The following is a 24,841-nucleotide window of genomic DNA, read 5'->3' as shown; positions in this document are numbered from 1 at the left end:
TGCTTAATTTAATCCCTAAAAAGTGCATTGTGCAGTTTTATCATTAAAAAAAAAGCTAACCGCTAGATTTAGAGTTCTGCTGCCAAAGGGGTGCGTTAGCTACGCGTGCTTTTTTCCTCCCGCACCTTTTAAATACCGCTGGTATTTAGAGTTCACAGAAGGGCTGCGTTAGGCTCCAAAAAGGGAGTGTAGAGCACAATTTACCGCCACTGCAACTCTCAATACCAGCGGTGCTTACGGACGCGGCCAGCTTCAAAAACGTGCTCGTGCACGATTCCCCCATAGGAAACAATGGGGCAGTTTGAGCTGAAAAAAAAACTAACACCTGCAAAAAAGCAGCGTTCAGCTCCTAACTCAGCCCCATTGTTTCCTATGGGGAAACACTTCATAAGTCTGCACCTAACACCCTAACATGTACCCCAAGTCTAAACACCCCTAGCCTTACACTTATTAACCCCTAATCCGCTGCCCCGTACACCGCCGCCACCTACGTTATCCCTATGTACCCCTAATCTGCTGCCCCTAACACCGCCAACCCCTATATTATATTTATTAACCCCTAATCTGCCGCCCCCAACGTCGCCGCCACCTACCTACACTTATTAACCCCTAATCTGCCGACCGGATCTCACCGCTACTATAATAAAGTTATTAACCCCTAATCCGCCTCACTCCCACCTCAATAACCCTATAATAAATAGTATTAACCCCTAATCTGCCCTCCCTAACACCGCTGACACCTAACTTCAAGTATTAACCCCTAATCTGCAGACCGGACCTCACCGCTACACTATTAAATTTATTAACCCCTAAAGTTAAGTCTAACCCTAACACTAACACCCCCCTAAGTTAAATATAATTTTTAGCTAACGAAATAAATTAACTCTTATTAAATAAATGAATCCTAATTAACGCTAAATACGTACCTGTAAAATAAACCCTAATATAGCTACAATATAAGTTATAATTATATAATAGCTATTTTAGGATTAATATTTATTTTACAGGCAACTTTGTATTTATTTTAACCAGGTACAATAGCTATTAAATAGTTAATAACTATTTAATAGCTACCTAGTTAAAATAATTACAAAATTACCTGTAAAATAAATCCTAACCTAAGTTACAATTAAACCTAACACTACACTATCAATAAATTAATTAAATAAAATACCTACAATTATCTACAATTAAACCTAACACTACACTATCAATAAATTAATTACATAAAATACCTACAAATAAATACAATTAAATAAACTAACTAAATTACAAAAAATAAAAAAAGAACTAAGTTACAAAAAATAAAAAAATAATTTACAAACATTAGAAAAATATTACAACAATTTTAAGCAAATTACACCTACTCTAAGCCCCCTAATAAAATAACAAAAGCCCCCCAAAATAAAAAAATGCCCTACCCTATTCTAAAATACAAATAGAAAAGCTCTTTAACCTTACCAGCCCATAAAAGGGCCTTTTGCGGGGCATGCCCCAAAGAATTCAGCTCTTTTGCCTGTAAAAAAAAACATACAATACCCCCCAACATTACAAACCACCACCCACATACCCCTAATCTAACCCAAACCCCCCCTTAAATAAACCCAATCAGATTGAGCTCGCATTCTATTGGCTTAGGTTTATTTAAGGGGGGTTTGGGTTAGATTAGGGGTATGTGGGTGGTGGGTTGTAATGTTGGGGGGGTATTGTATGTTATTTTTTTTATTTTTATTTTTTTTATTTTTTTTTTAAAGGTTTTTTATTGAAGTTATGCTAGTGAGTACAATAAGTATAGAATACCTCACAACAAAAACAACAACAGTGTCACATTTACAAAAGTTATTCTTATACATGAAATAACAATGTAGTATTAAGATAGGTATATATTAGGAAACTCTATTTTTTTTTTTATTATATTCTTCAATTATTTCCTCTAAAGCGCAAACGGCCACTTTTGGATCAGGAAAAGCAAATGTAGTCTAGAGGAAAAATAGCAAATGGAGTGGTCACTTATGGACCTATACATATGATGTAAGGAGTAAATTAGCAACTGCAGTTTTTAGCTTAAAAAATATAAGGGGGGGGGGGGGAGGAAATTCAGCGGGTAAGCACCGCTTGTCAAATATGAGGGAGTGTGGGGGCGGCGGAGCCATATGTAAGGGTGACAAAAGAAATGTAATGGGATCTCTAAGGTAGTTACTGAAGAATTAGGGGTAAATCAGAGAGGCAATATAGAACATGTGATATTTGGCATCTAGGAATATAAGGGCGTATAAGAGAAATTATATGGTTGGGGGGTTATTACCATATATGCAGGCTGTTGGCTGGAGGGATCATGGATTATACTACTGAGGGGGATCTATAACTTATAGAAAATATGGGATGAGGTGAGCATTGTACTAGCTTCTAAACCCCGAAGTAATAGATACCACTGCCAGAGTGAATAGTAGTTGGAAGATAGCTATGACATTAGCACAGCCAAATTAGTGAAATTTTCTAAAGCCTAGGCCACATGCTGCACCCAACTGAACACTGTGTATAAACCTATGTAGTTTCCTCTTTATAGTATGGGAACAAAGAGACCTTTGCAAACTGTAATATTGGGGGGTAATCCAGGGCATAAATAGGAATTAAATACTTGGGGTATACATTATGATAGGTAGAAATAAGCCTTCAGCTATGAAAATTGCAACACTACTGCACTAATATGAACATATACAGATATGCATTTAGCAAATACCATTCACTCTAAGCAAGCATAGTGCATAGGAATTTTTTGTAAATAAAGTGTACATGTTTCCTCTCCTAATGCCAAATATAATATAAATATCTTACATCCATTAGCTAGTAACAATGAATCTAAGCTAGGGAGTATGTCATGTCCTCCAGTAATTAGCATTATATAAAGAGCCCTATCTATTAAGAACACACCAATTACCCCTATATGTTAATAGCAGGTACAAATACATACATTTCTCAAACGGTATAGCAGAGCAATATTAGGGTTAAAGCAAATTAACAACTGTAATACCATCATAATTATGGTGCTTAGAGCAGTGAACATGTATTTCTCTGAGACTTACACTGTAAGCAATTATCCTGTGTGTAAACAGTAAAAACACAAGGACATGTAACAGTTAAGGGGTAACATGACATATAACTCATAGACATCACGCTCATGTAACAGAGACACCATCTGGGCATATTATGTTAGTGGGAGCTATGGAAGTTTTGACTCAAATAAGGGATAATAGGGGGACTAGGACAAAGTGTACTCTGGTGTTAAACTATGTGGGGCTTCTTTAAGGGATCTTGGGTATCGTAGCTATAGGTGAGAAAGTTGAAGGCAATGGTCAGTAATATATTTGTGGACATATTAATGCTATAAGCAAAATTGCCTTAGTATACAAGGTTGCAATCCCCCAACTGAAGTAATTGGTAATACAAACAGACACTAGTGCCCTATATCAGAGTCCAGATTATGGGCGGAATATCTATCAGCTCCTGATATAAAATAATATAGCTGCCATGATTTATTAATGGGAGACCCTGCAACAATATTTTAAGATGCATGGGCTGCTGGGGATTCAAGTCTTGTAAGATATAGAGTTTTGTAAGGACTACAAGAACATGTCTAGAGACCTAGTCAATATATAGAACATACAAATAGTAAAGTCAAACAGGTTGAACCATATAACAAAAAAACTTTACAGTCAGGTAAGACAGAGAACATTCAGGCCCAAGTGTTGTAAAGACATTCTTCCGTTGATAGAGTATACAAAATAGCTAGTATATACCCAGTACATATTTGTTTCTAAAACTGCCATAATGTGCTCTGTTTCGTAACAACATTTACTTGTCCTGCTGAGTAGTGTTCCGCCTCTGCAGTCTTAGAATAGTCCTGGTGAGGGATATGATAATGCTGCTAAAGGAGTGTGCAATTAACAATTCATATATGAACCTAGTGCCAGGCATAATGGGTTGGACACCTTTATCAAACTGAACGGCTCTCATGAAAATGCCCCAATAATAAGTACCCAGCGTTTGGTTCAGACTGCTGATTCCAAGTTATCAGCCCACACCTCTCTTATTCATCTGATCAGGACTAAGTGTGTAGAATAATGCAGACTGGGTGAATTGGTGCACGAAATGCCACAGCACAAAAGTTATCCGTTCACTGTAATAGCCAGAGATTAGTGGGTCCCAACAGTCACAAGTCCCCCCAACAACACTCCGCTCACTAACGCTTCCAGCAGTTCGCCAGGATCTGCCAGTCTCACTTATGGTTTCTAGTGCCTGAGTTGTATTCCACAGAGCGTGGGTCGGCTTGTTGTTGGGCCCTGCAGGGAGACCATGTTGTTGCGGGACGTCATCAGCTCCAACGACACTATTATGCCTTCCAAGTTTCCACGCAGGTATAGTAGATTGCAGCTCTGTCTCAGCTTCTTCCAACTGTGACAAATCACTCCGGTGCTGTGTTGCGCTGCGCCGGATAGTCCCCACCTCATTTAGAGAGCACTGTAAGGAATTGTGCTGCTTAACAAGCTGTATCGCCATCTTAGATTTAGGGCTCCATGTTCCTGCATTACGCATGTCCCCGGTCTCATGAGGTACCTTTCCTTCCCAATGCAGTGCATCTGGGACACTAGTACAATGATTTTCCGCGGTCTTACATGCTGCCATGAGGTCCGGTTGCGCGCGTATAGCTCTTCTCAGTTCACTAACGAGATCATGTTGTTGGGTGTCCAAGGAGAGTAGCAGGTTACGTAGCTTAGCTGTGAGCAGTTTCTCCATAATATAGCTGAGGGCTCAGCTAATTTGCAGAAAATGTACCTCTGTCAGTAATGAAGGCGCGTAGTTTCTCTGTATAATGGCGGCTTACTTTGCACAGTTGTCAACTCAGGCCAAGAGATCTTTGTGCCGCTGTAGCGTCTAATGCTTTTGTATCAATGACCAATAAACTTTATACTGCTCTTCCAAGTGTGATTATTAGAGTTTAAGAGTCCTTAATTTGCTTAAAATGATAGCATATTTAATCAGATGTCAGGAGCTATAGAAAGAAGCGCCTGGCTGCTTCGGCTGCTAGCTCCGCCCCCCTGTATGTTATTTTTTTACAGGCAAAAGAGCTGAATTCTTTGGGGCATGCCCCGCAAAAGGCCCTTTTAAGGGCTGGTAAGGTAAAAGAGCTTTTCTATTTGTATTTTAGAATAGAGTAGGGCATTTTTTTTATTTTGGGGGGCTTTGTTATTTTATTAGGGGGCTTAGAGTATGTGTAATTAGCTTAAAATTGTTGTAATATTTTTCTAATGTTTGTAAATTATTTTTTTATTTTTTGTAAATTAGTTCTTTCTTATTTAATTGTATTTATTTGTAGGTATTTTATGTAATTAATTTATTGATAGTGTAGTGTTAGGTTTAATTGTAGATAATTGTAGGTATTTTATTTAATTAATTTATTGATAGTGTAGTGTTAGGTTTAATTGTAACTTAGGTTAGTATTTATTTTACAGGTCATTTTGTAATTATTTTAACTAGGTAGCTATTAAATAGTTATTAACTATTTAATAGCTATTGTACCTGGTTAAAATAAATACAAAGTTGCCTGTAAAATAAATATTAATCCTAAAATAGCTATAATATAATTATAATTTATATTGTAGCTATATTAGGGTTTATTTTACAGGTAAGTATTTAGCTTTAATTAGGATTAATTTATTTAATAAGAGTTAATTTATTTTGTTAGATAAAAATTATATTTAACTTAGGGGGTGTTAGTGTTAGGGTTAGACTTAGCTTTAGGGGTTAATAAATTTAATAGAGTAGCGGTGAGGTCCGGTCGGCAGATTAGGGGTTAATACTTGAAGTTAGGTGTCAGCGGTGTTAGGGAGGGCAGATTAGGGGTTAATACTATTTATTATAGGGTTATTGAGGCGGGAGTGAGGCGGATTAGGGGTTAATAACTTTATTATAATAGCGGTGAGGTCCGGTCGGCAGATTAGGGGTTAATAATTGTAGGTAGGTGGCGGCGACGTTGGGGGGGGCAGATTAGGGGTTAATAAATATAATATAGGGGTCGGCGATGTTAGAGGCAGCAGATTAGGGGTACATAGGGATAACGTAGGTTGCGGCGGTGTGCGGTCGGCAGATTAGGGGTTAAAAAAATTTAATAGAGTGGCGGCAATGTGGGGGGCCTCAGTTTAGGGGTACATAGGTAGTTTATGGGTGTTAGTGTACTTTAGAGCACAGTAGTTAAGAGCTTTATGAACCGGCATTAGCCCAGAAAGCTCTTAACTCCTGACTTTTTGCTGCGGCTGGAGTCTTGTCGTTAGAGTTCTAACGCTCACTTCAGCCAAGCGTTAGAAACATCCCATTGAAAAGATAGGATACGCAAATGGCATAGGGGGATCTGCGGTATGGAAAAGTCGCGGCTGCAAAGTGAGCATTAGACCCTTTCATGACTGACTCTAAATACCAGCGGGCGGCCAAAACCAGCGTTAGGAGCCCCTAACGCTGGTTTTGACGACTAACGCAGAACTCTAAATCTAGCGGTAATATTTTTAAATTTACAAAACCCACACTAGACTTCAATTTGAGGCCAACTAGGGCACTTTTGGAAAATGAATGCTTGTAATTTTCGGAGCACTTGTAATGGCTGGTTATTTATCGCGTATCTGTAAAAGGGCAAATATGCCAGTTTATGGGCATGCAATAAATTAGTGCCCCACTTTTAAACGCTAAAAATGAATAATGATAATATCTTGGAAGCTTATTGCCCCTTAAAAAAGAACGTATTCAAAATAAAAATCATGATAATAGTAATTAAAAAAGCAGCCAAATTTCACATGATCATTTTGTTATACTGCTGTTCTTATACATACGTATGTGTAACTTTTTATCAATCCCAATGTGTCTTAAACCTTCTACAACAGGGCTCGACAATCCCAGGAGCCTGGGATCCACTGGCTCCTAGAATTTTACCCCAGCTCCTAACTTTTTGGGTTATTCTCTATATAGCTATATACAAATACCACTCTCTGGCTCCTAAAAGTATGCATGGCTCCTAAATATTCTTACTGGCTACTAAATTTTAAACAGATTTGTCGAGCCCCTGTTCTACAAAATATATCTTACTCTCCATTTCTTTTTCATTCTCTGTCAGCGATTCATCCATCTTTAGTATAGAAGTTTCCATCATCTTGTTACTCTCTATGAATTCTTGTAGGACATCATTGGCCTGTATGAGAGAGATGGATGAATATCTCCTGGTTAGTTTAGTTATGTGAATACAAGAAACAATGGAAACTCTTTGATAGGCAATTAGAAAGAAAAAATCTTGCATGATACCAAAATGAATCACAAACATGAAATCAAATTATTTAGAATCATTGTAAAACTGATTTCTGTATCAGAGTAGATCTTGAAAAAAGTGTTCAGTCTAATTCATATTGCAGAAATCTGAGAGAAGAATTATTTTCCATGTAGCTAATATGGACGACTCCAAAAGCACTATTGGTGGACACAGACAAGCATCTACAATACTGTCATAAACACATTGGTTTATTTAGAACATAGATTTTTAACATTATTGTAATTATTTTTAAACACCCTTTACAGATGAAACAAAGTAAGAAATTAAGTAAGAAAACTACAATTTCCCTTTAAGTCTACAGTATTATGGGCTAGATTACAAGTGGCATACTATTTTTAGCGCTGGAAGTGATAAGTAATATCACAACTGCACTAACTTCAAATAATATTAAAAGTTGAAGGTAAATGGTTACGTTTAAGCACAAATCAAATTTTGCACTCAGAGGATGTTAACGCGGTCACAATATCCGAAGTCATTTCAACTAGAGAAGTTTGCGTACAAGCGGAAAAAAACAACAAAATGTATGCTTACCTGATAAATGTATTTCTTTCCGGCATGGAGAGTCCACGAAACATTCTAATAACTAGTGGGATATTCACTCCTGGCCAGCAGGAGGAGGCAAAGAGCACCCCAGCAGAGCTATTAAGTATCACTTCCCTTTCGCATAACCCCCAGTCAATCGGCTGAAGGGAAACGGAAAAAGAAGATAACACAAGGGTAAAGTGGTGCCTGAGGACTAGACAAAAAACCTGGTGTCTTAATTTGAATAAGGTTGGGTTATGGACTCACTATGCCCAGAAATAAATACATTTATCAGGTAAGCATACATTTTGTTTTCTTTCCTATGGCATGGCGAGTCCACAAAACATTCTAATTACTAGTGGGAACCAATACCCAAGCTAGAGGACACCAAATTTAATAGGGAGGGAGAACAAGACAGACGGACCTAAACTAAAGGCACCACCGCTTGAAGAACCTTTCTCCCAAATGAAGCCTCAGCTAGGGCAAAAGTATCAAATTTGAAGAATTTGGAAAAAGTATGAATAGAGGACCAAGCTCATTAAGATGAAACAGATCTAGTGGAATGAGCCGTAATTCTCTCAGGATGCTGCTGTCCAGCTGTCTCATAAGCTAAATGGATACCACTCCTCAACCAGAGAGTAAAAGTGGTAGAAGAGGCCTTCTGACCCCTATGCTTACCAGAGAAAACAATAAACAGGGCAGAAGTCTGCCAAAAATCTGTAGTTGCTTGAAGGTTAAATTTAAGAGCACGCACAACATCCAAGTTATGCAAAAGACCTTCCTTCTGGGAAGAAGGGTTAGGACAAAAACAACAATTTCCTTATTAATATTGCGATCTGACACTACCTTTGGGAGAAACCCCAGCTTAGTACGAAGGACCGCCTTATCTGCATAAAAGACAAGGTAAGAAGAATCACACTGCAGAGCCAAAAGTTCGGAAACTCTGCGAGCAGAAGAAATAGCAAGAAGTAATTTAATACTAACAGAATGCATTGGCTCAAACTGAGCCTGCTGCAAAACAATACGAACAAGATTAAGAATCCAAGGAAGAGCAACAGATTTAAATACAGGCCTGATTCTGACCAAGGCCTGAACAAAAGACTGCCAGAACTGACAGGTGTTTATTCAGAAGAATAGACAGAGCAGAAATTTGACCCTTCAAAGTACTGACTGACAAACCCATCTCTAGGCCCTCCTGAAGAAAAGCAAAAATTCAAGGAACCCTTACTTTGTTCCAAGAAAGACCTTTTGAATCACACCAATAAAGGTATTTACACCATACCCTATGGTAAATTCTGTGAGTAACCGGTTTATGAGCCTGAAGCATAGGATCTATCACTTTCTCAGAGATGCCACATGTAGCCAAACTTAGATGTTCAATCTCCAAGCAGTCAGCTTTAGAGAAACCAGATTTGGATGAAGAAAGGGACCCTGAAGTAGAAGGTCCTTCCTGAAAGGTAATCTCCACAGTGGAAGAGATTACATCATCACCAGATCCACGAACCAGATCCTGCGAGGCCATGCAGGAGCTATTAGAATCACAGAAGCTTTCTCCTGTTTGATGCAATCAATTGCTTGTGGAAGCAAAGCAAACAGAGGAAACAGGTATGCTAGATTGAAGCTCCAAGGAACCGCTAGAGCATCTACCAGAAAGGCTTGAGGATCTCTTGACCTTGAACTATACTTTGGAAACTTGGCATTTTGATGAGACGCCATCAGATCCAACTCTGGAACTCCCCACCTGAGAGTTATCATTGTGAAAACCTCTGGGTGGAGAGCCCACTCTCCGGGATGAAATGTCTGCCTGCTTAGAAAATCCGCCTCCAAGTTGTCCACCCCTGGTATGTGGATGGCAGAGAGATGGCAATCGTGAGACTCCGCACACTGGAGAATGCGAGACACCTCCTTTATTGACAAGGAACTCCGAGTTCCTCCCTGGTGATTGATGTAGGCTACCGAGGTGATGTTGTCCGACTGAAATCTGATAAATCGTACAAAAGCTAGTTGACGCCAAGCTATTTAAGCATAGAAAATTGCTCTCAACTCCAAGATGTTTATTGGAAGAGACGACTCCTCTGGAGTCTACAGACACCTCCTTCATTGCCGTGGAACTCCGAGTTCCTCCCTGGTGATTGATGTTGTCCAACTGAAATCTGATAAATCGGACCAAAGCTAGTTGAGGCCAAGCTATTAAAGCATAGAAAATTGTTCTCAACTCCAAGATGTTTATTGGAAGAAACAACTCCTCTGGAATCCACAGACCCTGTGTCTTTAAGAAACCCCAAACTGCTCTCCAGTTTAACAGGCTGGTATCTGTAGTCACCATCACACAGGAAGGCCTCAGGAAGCATGTGTCATGAGACAGATGGTCCTGTGAAACCCACCATGAGAGTGAGACTCTTGTTGGGGAATCCAAATTGATCTTCTGTTAGAGATCTGAGTGGTCCCCATTCCATTGACTGAACATGCATAGCTGCAGAGGTCTCAGATGGAACCAAACAAAAGGAATGATGTCAATGGAGGCAACCATCTGTCCAATTACCTCCATGCATTGAGCCACAGATGGACAAATAGCAAACTGGAGAGACAGGCAAGAAACATGAAGCTTAGATTTGATGACGTCCATCAGAAAGATCTTCATGGACAGGGAATCTATGATTGTTCCCAAGAAACATACCCTTGTATCTAAAACAAGGAAACTCTTTCCCAGATTCACGTAGAATAGACAACAACATCTCGGTATGAGATCTTGCTAGATGAAAAGATGCTGCTTGAACTAGAATGTCATCTAGATAAGGTGCCATAGCAATAACCTGGGACCTCATCACTGCCAGAAGAGCCCCCAGAACCTTTGTAAAAATTCTGGGAGCTGTAGCAAGGCCAAAAGGAAGGCAACAAACTGGAAATGTTTGTCCAGGAAGGCAAACCTTAGATACTGGTAATGATCCCTGTGAATAGGAACATGAAGATATGAGTCCTTCAGATCTATGGTCGTCATGAACTGACCCTTTTGGACCAAAGGAAGAATAGAACGGATGGTCTCCATCTTGAAGGATGGAACCCTGAGTAATTGATTGAGACACTTTAAGTCCAGAAAGGAAAGAAAAGTGCCATCCCTCTTGGGAACTACAAATAGATTTGAATAGAATCCTAGACCATGTTCCTCTAGAGGAACTGGGAAGAAGAAATTTGAATCCTATTCTGCAACCATGGGATACTATATCTATGAAATAGACAAGCAAACAGTTCTCCTTTTTTACACAGCCTCTGTTGTGGATGATAAGATACTAGTATTTTTTCTCTGTGTGTGGATGCCCAGTGGTAAATGGTACACAACGTCACCAATATAGCTGAATAAGTTTTCTTAATAAGGTATTAGGTTATACAGGATGATCCTTTTAAATGGAAATGATAGCAGGAGTTGCTTGTAGCAAACTCGGCCTACCCCACTGTGTGAATTTTCCGGTCCTAGGGATAAAGAACTTTTTGCACTGTGGATCTGTGTTGTTTAGAAACCACCAAACATTCAAAGTACCCAGCATGTTCCTCTAGACCTCCCTCTTCGGACGTCACCGGGGGTGTGTGCAGTCCTCTCTGTTGAGTTTGTTGCAATCTTTCTTTCCAAACGACTTCCGTGTTTTGATCAATCCTCGGTTCTGATTGTGCAATCCCTCTGCAGCTCTTAGCCTGCTCAGTGAGCGAGCGTGAATAGGTTATACCCTGACTCTGGTGCTTCATGCTTTTAGGGTGGTCAGCAAGTAATCCAAAAATGAAAGAAGGTCAAAAGCGGAGCACCAAATACTTAAAACTTGAGATTTATTTAAATACAATTAAAAGTCTCATTCACACATGGAAAAAGATATTCAACAGTGGGTCAGAACACAGCTGAGGCGTTTCAGCTTCCTGCCATTGTCAAAGCTGAATAAAAATGGGCAGTCAATCTCTGCCTCTTATAGAAACAAATTTACCCCTATTAGATAATTAATACACACCTCCATTAACCTGTTCTAATACGCTTACTTGGTTTGGAGGAGGAGTGGATTGTGTCATGTTTTCAGTTGCTCTATTGTGCTGTCTAAAATACAACAGTGTATTAGGTTTTTAATACCTTATTCTACAGACTCAGCCTATATGCTTATGTTGCAAATATGTGTACAAAACTTTCTTTTTCTAAATTGTGTGTATTCAAAAACATTAAAGAATTTACCCATCTTTAACGGAACAAAAATCTCTCTTTTTACTAGAGCATTATGAAAACCATTCAATAATGTGGTCTTTCCAATTTTTCACTATATCTCTAGTGGGAGTTTAATAAAGTATACTTTGCTCTTTATAAGTATTCATAATCATTTGTGGATGGCACAATTTTATAATATCATATAGTATATTATAAATATTATAAATATGGCTGTACTATCTTTTGTTGAACAACTCAAAGTGCCTATAATAGGTTACAATATGTATCGCTGTACCACAATCGTTTGTGGAGGAACAATATTATATGTAAGGCTGTACTATCCTATGTTGTTCAACTCAAAGTGCCTAAAATGGGTTTCAAAATTATAATATGTATCGCTGTACAATCCTTTGTTAAACAACTCAACAGGCCTATATTTGGTTGATATAGTTAATTTACCTGTTTTGGTATGCTGTGTAGGGCTATACTTGATAAGGGATTATGTTCTCCTAAACGTTGGGAATTTATTTAATCTAAGTCCCCTTGGTATTAAATTTAGCTTTACATAATTCTCCAAAGTCCAAATGTCCCATTTCAGTTTGTTTTCTTTAATTATCAAATCTTCAATTTCCTCAAATAGTGCTGGTAACTTGTATAAAGTCCTGTCCATGGAAAAAAAAGTTTCAACTTCCAGTCTAGTGTCATCTCTCTATCTTCCGCATTCCGGAGAGAGAAAATAAGAAACCTGTTGTATTTTGTCTAGCAACTGTATCCATGTGTGAATTTGTAAGCTCTTCTACATTATTGAATGGTTTTCATAATGCTCTAGTAAAAAGAGAGATTTTTGTTCTGTTAAAGATGGCTAAATTCTTTAATGTTTTTGGATACACACAATTTAGAACAAGAAAGTTTTTTTACACATACTTGAAACATAAGCATATAGGTTGAGCCTGTAGAATAAGGTATTAAAAACCTAATACACTGTTGTATTTTAGACAGCACAATAGAGCAACTGAAAACATGACACAATCCACTGCCTATTTTTATTCAGCTTTGACAACGGCAGGAAGCCGAAACGCGTCAGCTGTGTTCTGACCCACTGTTGGATATATTTTTCCTTGTGTAAATGAGACTTTTAATTGTATTTAAATAAAACTCAAGTTTTAAGTATTTGGTGATCCGCTTTTTAACCTTCTTTCATTTTTGGAAAACTATATCTATGGCCCAAGGATCTGGAGCATTGCATATACAAGCCTGCTGAAAAAACAGAAAGCCTGCCCCCCACTTGATACACTACAGGATTGGGGGCTGCCCCTTCATGTTGATTTAGAATCATTGGAAGACTTCTTAGCTTGCTTTCCCCTAATTCAAGGCTGACAGGACCTCCAAGAAGACTTGTATTAATCCGACTTGGAAGAGGAAGACCTCTGTCCCTTAAAGTTACGAAAGGAACGAAAATTAGAATTCTGGTGAACCTTAGGTCTATTCTTTTTATCCTGAGTTAGAAAAGAACCCTTTCCACCTGTAATGTCAGAAATAATTTCTGCCAGACCTGGTCCAAACAAGGTTTTACCCTTATAAGGCAGAGATAAAAGTTTGGACTTGGATGTAACATCTGTAGACCAAGATTTTTTTTTTTTTTTTTTTTACATAAATTTTTTTATTGAGGCATTGAGTAAAAATAATACAATAGAAAGTATGTCCAGGCACGGAACAAAAACAATAAAGAAACTGATACAATTCACATATTGAAGGCAGACAAGGGTTATAACTCTGGTGTGTCAATGTAATATTTGTTATCTTAGTAACTAGTCCATAGTAGTTAAGCGTTGAGTATAAAGTGTAAAATTTAAAACTATATTTATGAAATATATGTGACTGGAACATATAGGAAAGAAGCCTCGTTTTTTTTTTTTTATAACAGGTAACAAGTGGTCTCTACCCTCAAGATAAGAGGTATTCTAAGAGCTGAAAATAGTGAGAGGTAGGGAGCTGGCTTTTGTTAGGCCTCCCGTAGGCCTAAATGTATGGGGGGGGGAATACAGCGGACAAGAGCCGCTCGCAACAAAGGGGAGAGGGGAGGGCGGAGCATTATGAAGGTACAGACTACAGGGCTAAGTAGAATGGAATGGAATCTCAAAGCTTCTAAGTACGCTCCTAGTGGGGTTATTTTTAAACTACGCCTCTAGTAAATGAAAGCTAGGGTATGTGAAAGTAAGGGAAGCATCTCAGAGAGGATGTAAGTGGGGTGGGGATAGTTATATTTACAAGATGTAGACTACAGGGCTATTTAAAAATAAAATAGAATTGGGTCTCAGGGTTTACAAGTAAACTTCTAGTGGGGTTATCTTCCATCTACATCCTTAACATATTAAGGCTAGGGCATGTAAAAATAAGGGTAGCTACCCAGAGAGGGTGCAAACAGGGGGGGTGGAATTATATATAACCGAAAAGGAAAGGACTACTACATGGGCCCCTCTCCTGGGGAGATGTCAACTATAGACGATGCTGGTAAAGGGAGTAGGGATATGACCCGCAGGTAAAAGGTGCCGGCGGGAAAGGAAGGAGAGGGGTCAAATAGAGTTGGTAGAGGACTGAAAAAGCAGTGTCCTAAAAAAGCTATAAGTAATATATAGCGGTACTTAGGATAAAATGTGGTATACTTTGTCTTTATGAGGAGTAGTGACACTTTATGGAGTTCTAATGGGGGAAACAGGGAGAGGAAGCTAGTGGCATAGTGTTGTAGATATACCTAGTTGTTATATAAGCAATGATCTATAGGGAGAGTTATACTGATTCCCAGCTTTATAGTAAACAGAACATGGCTAGAGGGAGCAATTAGTTCCTAAAGTCAAAAATGATGGGTGGGTAGGGGTTAAGTAGGAATAACCTGCCAGCAGTACGTATTGTATAAAAAGCTGACTTTCAGTGTGCTCAGCTGAAACTTAAGTGGTTAGCTAAAGCAACAGTAAGATAGAACTAATAACATTTAATTGCAGAGTTAAGCTTCTTGAAATCTAGAGAGGTGTGTTTCCCCTACAAAAGTAGATCACATGAGACCACTAAATAGATATTACATACTAATGGTACCAATAGCATCTGGTTTAGCTATGCAAAACATCAAACAATAGGTTAGCAAGTAGGAGAGAGATAAATATTTTGAACAACATAATACACATTTTAACCTATGCTAGTTTAGTACAGTAAGTAGAAAAATAGGGTTAAGTAGCATTAAATGCCTGCATTGCAATGATGTGTTAAAGGGCTGGGTAACATATGTTAAAGGCAGCAAATAGACCAATATAGTTGCACCATATATCTAATAAAGTTTGTATATCTTAGCTAGCTTAAGGGCACATGAACATTTGGGGTCAAGAATGTGTAAGTGTTAAATAGATAACCAAGAATTACTGTAAGGATTTTTAAGAGGTCCAGGAACTCTGATGAACTATAGGAACTGAATATAAACTAAGTGAGCCACTAAAATTACTTTGAGCATTATATAGCCTAACACTAGCTAGTTAGGGCTCCCTCAGCACGTAATGATGTGACATAGGTTAGCACCTGTATATACCTAATAAATGTAGGTCTTAAAGTTAACTGCTAGAGCTGCTATAACATGCAGGGATGCAAAAATGCTCAGTGTACGCTACATTAAAACATAGCCGTTGTAATTCTTAGGACAGATAGTAGTGGTCATACTGTAAAACTACAGCGGGTCTCTTATTTGTTAATTAGCGATAAACAAAGATATAGCATGTTCAAACATAAGTAAATCAAGTCTCCAATTAGAGTAGGGTAACCTGTACAAGGCATATTGGTGGGGGAAGAATATATAACAGCTTATATATTAAACTTTATAACAAAAACAAAGACACCAGGAGCTGGGCAGTGTGGAGTAGTCGGCTATGCTGAATGCTAACACCCTGTGAATGCTCCGGAGTCCTCTCCATATTACCCGATGCCAGTTCTTGTTGAGATAAAAATGTAAACAGTCCCAAATGTGAAGAGAGGGCGCGCTGGCTCAAGCGGTGTGCAGCTGTCAGGCCACTCAGCAAAAGGAAGCCAAGCCAAAGGAAGCCAACACTGGGGCACCTCAGGTAGCTGCGGTAGATAAGTTGTGGGTCCCTGGGGAGAGACGCTGGTAGATCCCTCTTCTGTGGAGGTAAGGCTTACGGTCTGCAGACCCAAGACAGGCTCTGAAACCAGATCCGTGACTCGAGTAAATTCTGGGGTCTTTGCGAAATCCAGCTCTTTCAATTCCGGCTTTTCAGCAGGCTCAAGCTTTCCGTTGTGCAGGTGCTGCTGGCTAGCTATACTATGTGGGTTAAAGAGATCCCCTGTCGTGACATTGTATGAGTCTTCAATTAGATCTGTAATGTAAGGAGCGCTAGTTGCGTTTTTCAAAGTGTCCACAAGCGCAGCATGGTGTTTGTCAAGCCGGTCACATAATGCTGCAAAAAGGGAGGTTGCCATATCCATGCGGACACTGTTATGCATATTATAAAAGCCTGTTTCCTCGCTTTTAATTGAAATGGTAGCTTGAAGGGTATAGGATCTGATTTCCCTCGCTGTGACATCAGGGACTCACATAACAGCAAATCTCAATATCTTGGGTGCCCCTTTCTTTAGGAGATGACGCAGCTAGGCTGTATATCTTTATGGTAGGCCCCTATCATTGCCATGTGCCTCTGTTCCAAAGCCGGTACTTGCATTGTTGAAACACTTGCTCTCAGGGCCTCGCTAGGTCTCTGATGCACTGCAGAGGTTGGTAGGTCTAGTTACAAGTAGGTAGGTGTCTTTAAACCCTTTTAGTACCAGAAGTTTTGGGAGAGCTCCTCTAGCTTGCATCCATTCAGTATGGCGGTTAGCTCCGCCCCCCCCTGTAGACCAAGATTTTAACCAGACAGCTCTGCAAGCTGAAACAATAAAACCTGATATCTTAGCACCCAACCTAAGAACTAGCATGTTGGCATCACAAATAAATGTGTTGGCTAGCTTGAGAGCCCTGATCCTGTCGTGTACTCCTCTATAGTAGTCTCTTCTAGGATAAGATTGGATAAAGTATCGCACCAATAAGATGCTGTCCCAGTAATCCATGATGGATGTACATCTTCTTCAAAAAAGCCTCAAGCTTCTTATCCATGAGATCCTTGAAAGAACAACTATCTTCCATAGGAATAGTAGTTCTCTTAGCCAGAGTAAAGATAGGTCCCTCTACCTTGGGTACCGTGCGCTACAAATCATGAATAGAGTCAGCAACAGGAAACATTTTTTTAAAAACAGGGACGGGGAAAAAGGAATCCCTGGGGAATCCCTTGTTTATCCCATTCCTGAGTTATAATATCTGCCATACGGTCTGGAACTGAATATACTTCCACAGATGAGGGTACATCATATACCCTATTAAGCTTACTAGACCTCTTTGGATTCTCCGGAACAGATTCGGATTCTTCAAAAGTAGCAAGAACCTCTTCAAAAGAACTCGAAGGTGTTCTAACTTAAATATGAAATTAATCTCCTCTGAATCTGCAGAAATTGTCACTACAGTATCAGAATCTGACATTTCCCCCTCAGAATCCACTAAAAAATCATCCTCATCAGATAATTGAGACAAACTGACTAATGCAGCTTTAGCATAGTCAGTGTTACTAACATCAATATGTTTAGATTTCCTCTTTTGTTTGCTAGAAACCTTTGGAAAAGCTGATAAAGCTGCAGAAACAGCAGAAGTTATCTGCACAGTGAAATCCCCAGGTAAATAAAAAACACCACCAGGAGGTTGAGAGGAACCGCAGGGCACTGTATGTGAAGCTTGGGGGGAAAGCTGAGGTGTAGCTAGGATAACACTATCCTGAGAGACAGGAGGCTCAGGGAGAGACATCTTATCTTTAAACTTTAAAGTTTTATTTAAACATGAAGAGCAAAACTGTACAGGAGGAATTATCTTAGCCAATTATCAACTTCAGTATTAGTGTCCATAATTGGGTATCAGTTCACAATTAACAAAAACATTTAAATGTCAAATTAAGTTTATTTATATGAAGCAATAAAACATAAATAAGTATGTAAAACCCTCAGGTCTGCAAAGGTTTTACCCCTCCAGAAGTTGCTATCCCAATAGCACAGAAAAACAGACACACCCGGTAGCAAAAAACACCTCCTTGTTACCGGAACAGGCCAAATCCACTTGCCACTGTAGATACAAGAAAATATAGCCTCCACACTCGCTGCAGAAAATTCCGATCTGAACAGAGAAGCCAAAAACCGGAAGTGCCAAGGAGCAGTCACGTGAACGCAATAAAGAAAAACTTTTTTTTTAAATTGCGCCAAACAAAAACGGCGCAAAAACCAACAGCAGCACAGCAAAAGGGATTAGGCCAATAAGATGAACTGAAAAGTGATTGCAACAAGTAGGAAGTAAAACAAACACCTGTCAAATACTTCATACACTCTTCCATCTCTAAACCCCCAATAAAAAATGATGCCTCTTTTCACATAAAAGCAGTGCCCCTAAAACAGATTTAAATACTTTCCATAAGGATTTAACCCCTATAGTGCCGGTATCTTTAAACCTAGAAGGGAAAGCACTTACCTGTGGATCCTGCTCTGTCAGGCAGGAGCTGTTTTCTGAGGTGTGGCAGCTCCCCATATCTACCAGGGACCTATAGAAAAGAAAGAACAGAGTAACCAACTGACTTTCTATAATAGGGGTAGCAATAATGTTAGAAGTTTAAGCAAAGACTACCTCTCGGTCTTCTAACTGCTAATAGCCACCATTACTCTTACTAAAGAGATTGACATGGACATATCATAGACCCAATCCTTGCTTGCAGGGAAAAGTACCCATTAAAAGGATTAAAATCTTCAGACACCATCTTCGCCATCCTCCCGTGATCAAGGCAAATAATTCCTTGGGTAAGGGAAGTGACACTTAACAGCTCTGCTGGGGTGCTCTTTGCCTCCTCCTGCTGGCCAGGAGTGAATATCCCACTAGTAATTAGAATGTTTCGTGGACTCTCCATGCCATAGGAAAGAAATTTAGCGTGCCACTTGTAATCTGGCCCTATATGTATTTTACTTTCTTGATTCAGATAGACAAACAGAGCATTCAATTTAAAAAAAAATGTTTTTTTATGTTGCCAAAGTTGCTTGGTTCTTTTGCTAACCTTTTGTTAAAGAATGTATCTAGATGTGTTCAGGAGTGTGCATGTGTCTTGAGCACAATATGGTGCAGTCCTTGTGGCAATATGTAACATTTTATTTATCACACCTCATACATGTGGGGCCAATGATCTGAAGCTCTCCGGTCTGGCGAGATTATTAACAAAAGCTCACCAGTTCTTCTATTCACTTGTGGAATAATCTAAAGGCACTTTTTACCCTGAAAATAGCGATTCTCCTTAAGAGGCGTATACTGCATTTTCGTATGAAATGTGCACAATAAAATTCATATTTAAACATCATGCAATATGAATAATTGAACCATTCACACAAAAATAATCAGGAAAAAATTGTATTGTTAAGGTGCATCAAAAATCGTAACAAAATTGTTCACCAAAAATCGTATTTTATAAAAAATTTAAACTTTTTTTGCAAATAACACAGGAATACATTGTATAAACTATGCACAGTGTTAATCGTAATTTAAGTACGATGGATGTGCAACAAAAGCAAGAAATTATGCATATATGAAATTGTCTGCAGACCTCACAGTTTTTTCTCGCACACTAAAAGTTGGGGAGCTTTCTCAAAATACTTAAAGGAACACTATACCCAAACATTTTCTTTCATGATTAAGGTAGAGAATATAATTTTAAACAACATTCCAATTTACTTCTATTACCTAATTTGCTTTATTATTTAGATATACTTTAATGAAGAAATAGCAATGCACACAGTGAACTAATCACAGGAGGCATCTATGTGCCACTACCAATCAGCAGCTACTAAGCATATCTGGATATGCTTTTCAGAAAAGAATATCAAGAGAATGAAGCAAAATAGATAATAGAAGTAAATTAGAAAGTTGTTTATAATTGTATGCTCTTTCTAAATCATGAAAGAAAAAATTTGGGTTTCATGTCCCTTTAAAACCCTAATAGACACAACACATGTATACGAAAATATAGGCAACTGTAAGATGCTGGATGCAGAAAGCAGTGTAATGTGATTTATATTGGCTGCAGGATTTAATTTTTAAAGTGCGCCTCCTGCTCACTACTAACTTCACTCCACGGTGTGAAGTGTCTTTTTCCAGCAAGCTCCATTACTTTCATTTGGAGACATCTCGCCACTTGCAGGGACTGCCCCTTTTTTGTGATAATTCCACCAAGGCAGCCCCTGCGAGGGTAGGCGAGAAAAACCTTGCCTGAAATTGCAAGTTTAGATCTGGCCCTTGGAGAAAGTTTTTGTTTTTAGTTGCTGGAGTCTGGCAGACGCCTTTGTCTGTAAGAGAGATAGAGTAAAACATTGTAAATGGTAAGCTGCCCATTCCTGGAGGATGTGCCCAGAGTTAGGTGCAAACTTTCGGCTAAATTACGAGTTTTGCGGTTCAGCAATACCGCTGAAAAAATGGCCATTCCAGCCTAATGGCCAGGAACACATATTACGTGTCGGTATAGCAGTAACGCAAGCATTTTAGCCTGTAACGCAACGTCCATTCCGCACTCAATAAAATGACGTTTTTTGTATGGGATTTTTATAGCGCCAGAATTACAGGTTGTGCGGTCTAGCTAAAATGCTTGCGTTACAGCCTATACCGACACGATCCATACCGCCATCTGAGAGCCCTCCCGCATTGCAAACACTATTTAAAACTTCTTAACCTCTAATCTGCTGCCCACCCACATCGCGACTATTAAATACATTTATTAATCCCTAATCTGCCGCCCACCCACATCGCCAACACTATTTAAATATAGTAACCCCTAAAGCACTGCTCCCCGACATCGCCAACACTATAATAAAGTTATTAACCCCTAAACTGCCACTCCCCGAGATTGCTGCCACTAAATAAACCTAAACCTCCGGCCTCCCACATCGACGCCAGTAAATAAACCTATTAACCCCTAAACCTCAGGCCCCCCACATCACAAAACACTAAATTAAACTATTAACCCCTAAACCTAACACCCCCTAACTTTAAATACAAATTTTCAATATAACTATATTTCAATAAATAAAAACTTACCTGTGAAATAAAAATAAACCTAACATTAAACTATAAATTAACCTATCCTTACTATTCTAATAAAATAAAAAAAACTACCAATTAAAAATCCTAAATTACAAATTTAAAAAAACTAATCCAACGAAAAAAAATTAAAAATCTAACATTACAAAAAAATAAACACTTAAGTTATGAAAAATAAAAAAGTACTAAGATTACAAAAAATAAACGAAATTATCAAAAATAACAACAATTACACCTAATCTAATAGCCCTAAAAAAATAAAAAGCCCCCCAAAATAAAAACACCCCTAGTCTACAATAAACTACCAATAGCCCTTAAAAGGGCCTTTTGTAGGGCATTGCCCTATGTTAAACAACTCTTTTACCTGGATAAAAATACAAAGTCCCCCAACAGTAAAATCCTGCGCAGAGCATCTTCTCTAGTAACCCCTAAAGCACTGCTCCCCGACATCGCCAACACTATAATAAAGTTATTAACCCCTAAACTGCCACTCCCCGAGATTGCTGCCACTAAATAAACCTAAACCTCCGGCCTCCCACATCGACGCCAGTAAATAAACCTATTAACCCCTAAACCTCAGGCCCCCCACATCACAAAACACTAAATTAAACTATTAACCCCTAAACCTAACACCCCCTAACTTTAAATACAAATTTTCAATATAACTATATTTCAATAAATAAAAACTTACCTGTGAAATAAAAATAAACCTAACATTAAACTATAAATTAACCTATCCTTACTATTCTAATAAAATAAAAAAAACTACCAATTAAAAATCCTAAATTACAAATTTAAAAAAACTAATCCAACGAAAAAAAATTAAAAATCTAACATTACAAAAAAATAAACACTTAAGTTATGAAAAATAAAAAAGTACTAAGATTACAAAAAATAAACGAAATTATCAAAAATAACAACAATTACACCTAATCTAATAGCCCTAAAAAAATAAAAAGCCCCCCAAAATAAAAACACCCCTAGTCTACAATAAACTACCAATAGCCCTTAAAAGGGCCTTTTGTAGGGCATTGCCCTATGTTAAACAACTCTTTTACCTGGATAAAAATACAAAGTCCCCCAACAGTAAAATCCTGCGCAGAGCATCTTCTCTTCATACGATCACCGCACTGAAGCTTCAATGCAAGTTACCTGTTTCAAAATGGCGTACCTTGCATTCCTATCGGCTGATTTGAACAGCCAATAGGATTTCAGTAGCTCTCATCGTATTGGCTGATTTGAATTTTAAGAATCAAATCAGCCAATAGGAATGCAAGGTACGCCATTTTGAAATGGGTACCTTGCATTGGAGCCTCAGTGTATGGTGGTGACCGTATGAAGAGGACACTCCGCGCAGGATGGCATCGGCTTCCAGGATGGCTCCCCACTACCGGGATGAAGATAGAAGACACGCCCCCAGGATGGATGAAGATATCACCGCCTGGATGAAGACTTCTCGCCGAATGGATGAAGACTTCTCGCCAACTGGATGGAGATGGATGTCCGGACTTCAGGAACCGTGATTAGGTATTCTGGTTAGTGGTTTTTTTTTTTGGGGGGGTGGAGTTTTTTTTAATTAGGGCTTTGGGCAAATGCCCATACAAATGCTAGTTAGGTTTTTTATTTTGGGGGGTTGGTTTGGTGGTGGGTTTTAGTGTTGGGTGGACTTTGTATATTTTTCCAGGTAAAAGAGATGTTTAACTTAGGGCAATGTCCTACAAAAGGCCCTTTTAAGGGCTATTGGTAGTTTATTGAAAATTTAATTTATTATTTTTTGTAATGTTTTTACATGATTTTTTAAAAATTTTCGTAGGATTATTTTTTTTTTTCATTTTTAATTTAGGATTTTTAATTGGTAGTTTTTTTTATTTTATTAGAATAGTAAGGTTAGGTTAATTTATAGTTTAATGTTAGGTTTATTTTTATTTCACAGGTAAGTTTTTATTCACAGTATTTAAATATAGTTATATTGTAATTTTAATTTAAAGTTAGGGGAGTGTTAGGTTTAGGGGCTAATAGGTTTATCTAGTGATTTGCGATGTTGGAGGCCAGAGGTTTAGGGGTTAATCATTTTATTTAGTGGTGGCGATGTCGGGGACCAGCGGTTTAGGGGTTAATAACTTTATTATAGTCTCTGCGATGTCAAGGAGCGGCAAATTAGGGGTTATTAACTTTATTATAGTGTTGCCGATGTCAGGGAGCGGCGGATTAGGGGTTAATGACTTTATTTAGTGTTGGTGTTGTCAGGGGCGGCGGATTAGGGGTGTTTAGACTAGGGGTTTATGTTAGTGTGTTTGGTTTAAACATAACTTTCTTTCCCCCCCATAGACATCAATGGGGTTGCGTTAAAATGATCGCCATTCTGCACTTCTGGTGTTAGATTTTTTTCTAACACTTTCTCCTCATTGATGTTTATGGGGAAAAGCGTGCACAAGCACGTCAAATCAGCCCTCGGCATTTGTGCGGTATAGAGCTTAATGCACAATAACGCACAGCAGAAGGAGGCTTTTCAGTAACTCGAAATGGCAGCACTAAGGAAGGAGAGTGAAATAACGCAATTTTTTGGGCATTATTTTCGCACACTGTTTAGTGTAAAACTCTAATCTAGGTGTTTGTGAGGAACCAGCTCCTACTGAGCATGTGCAACAAGCGTTCACAGCTTATATACATATACAAGTCTGTGATTGGCTGAAGTCTGTCACAAGATACAGGGGACAAAGAAATTAAAGGAAATTTGTCAGAAACAATTCTACTGTTAATTTGACATTCAAAGTAAAAGTTATTGCATAGACTTTACAATCCTACTGTATTTAATAGGCTGAAAGCATATTGCATACGCTCAGGCTTTAGTTCTTGAACTTTTTTCCCTCTTTTAGTTATAACAACTGCATAAATGTAACTTCCAAGTGCAGATGAAGGTGAACCCAAAATTGTTCTTTCATGATTCCGGTAGAGCATGCGATTTTACACAACTTCTAGTTTTGCAAGAATGTTATCCATTTGCAAGCGCACTAGATAGCAGCACTATTTTCTGCCATCTAGTGCTCCAGACACCTACCTAGGTATCTCTTCAATGCAGAATATTATGGGAACGAAGCATAATTGATAATAGAAGTACATTGGAAACTTTTTAAAAAGGGTATGTTCTGTCTGAATCACAAAATAAATATGTTTGGGTTCCATATCCCTTTAAAGGGATTAAAGGGATAGTAAACACCAAAAATGTTATTGTTTAAAAAGATAACCAATCCCTTTATTTACCATTCCCCAGTTTTGCATAACCAACACTCTTATAGAAATATACTTTTTACCTCTGTAATTACCTTGTATCTAAGCTTCTGCAGACTGCCCCCTTATCTCAGATCTTTTGACAGACTTGCATTTTAGGCAATTAGTGCTGACTTTAAAACAACTCCACGTGCATGAGCACAATGTTATTTAAGTGAAACATATGAACTAACGCCCTCTAGCTGTGAAAAACTGTCAAATGCTTTCAGATAAGAGGCGGCCTTTAATGGCTTAGAAATTAGCTTATGACTGGTGCACCAGTTGTATACTGCATTTAAAGTACGTTATC

At 38.5% G+C, this 24,841-nt stretch overlaps 1 protein-coding gene across 1 annotated transcript in view; it reads right to left on the bottom strand.

The window, feature by feature from the left end:
• LOC128638940 (guanylate-binding protein 1) overlaps positions 1-24,841 on the bottom strand; it is a 147,027-nt gene that overhangs the window by 29,555 nt on the left and 92,631 nt on the right. The window contains exon 9 of the mRNA XM_053691070.1: positions 7,132-7,234. Within this exon, the coding sequence (XP_053547045.1) occupies positions 7,132-7,234 (103 nt within the window). The remainder of the gene's footprint in view (positions 1-7,131; positions 7,235-24,841) is intronic.

Source organism: Bombina bombina, chromosome 8 (genome assembly GCF_027579735.1).
Source record: "Bombina bombina isolate aBomBom1 chromosome 8, aBomBom1.pri, whole genome shotgun sequence".
Lineage (NCBI taxonomy): Eukaryota > Metazoa > Chordata > Amphibia > Anura > Bombinatoridae > Bombina > Bombina bombina.
This window is presented reverse-complemented; position numbering and strand designations above follow the sequence as displayed.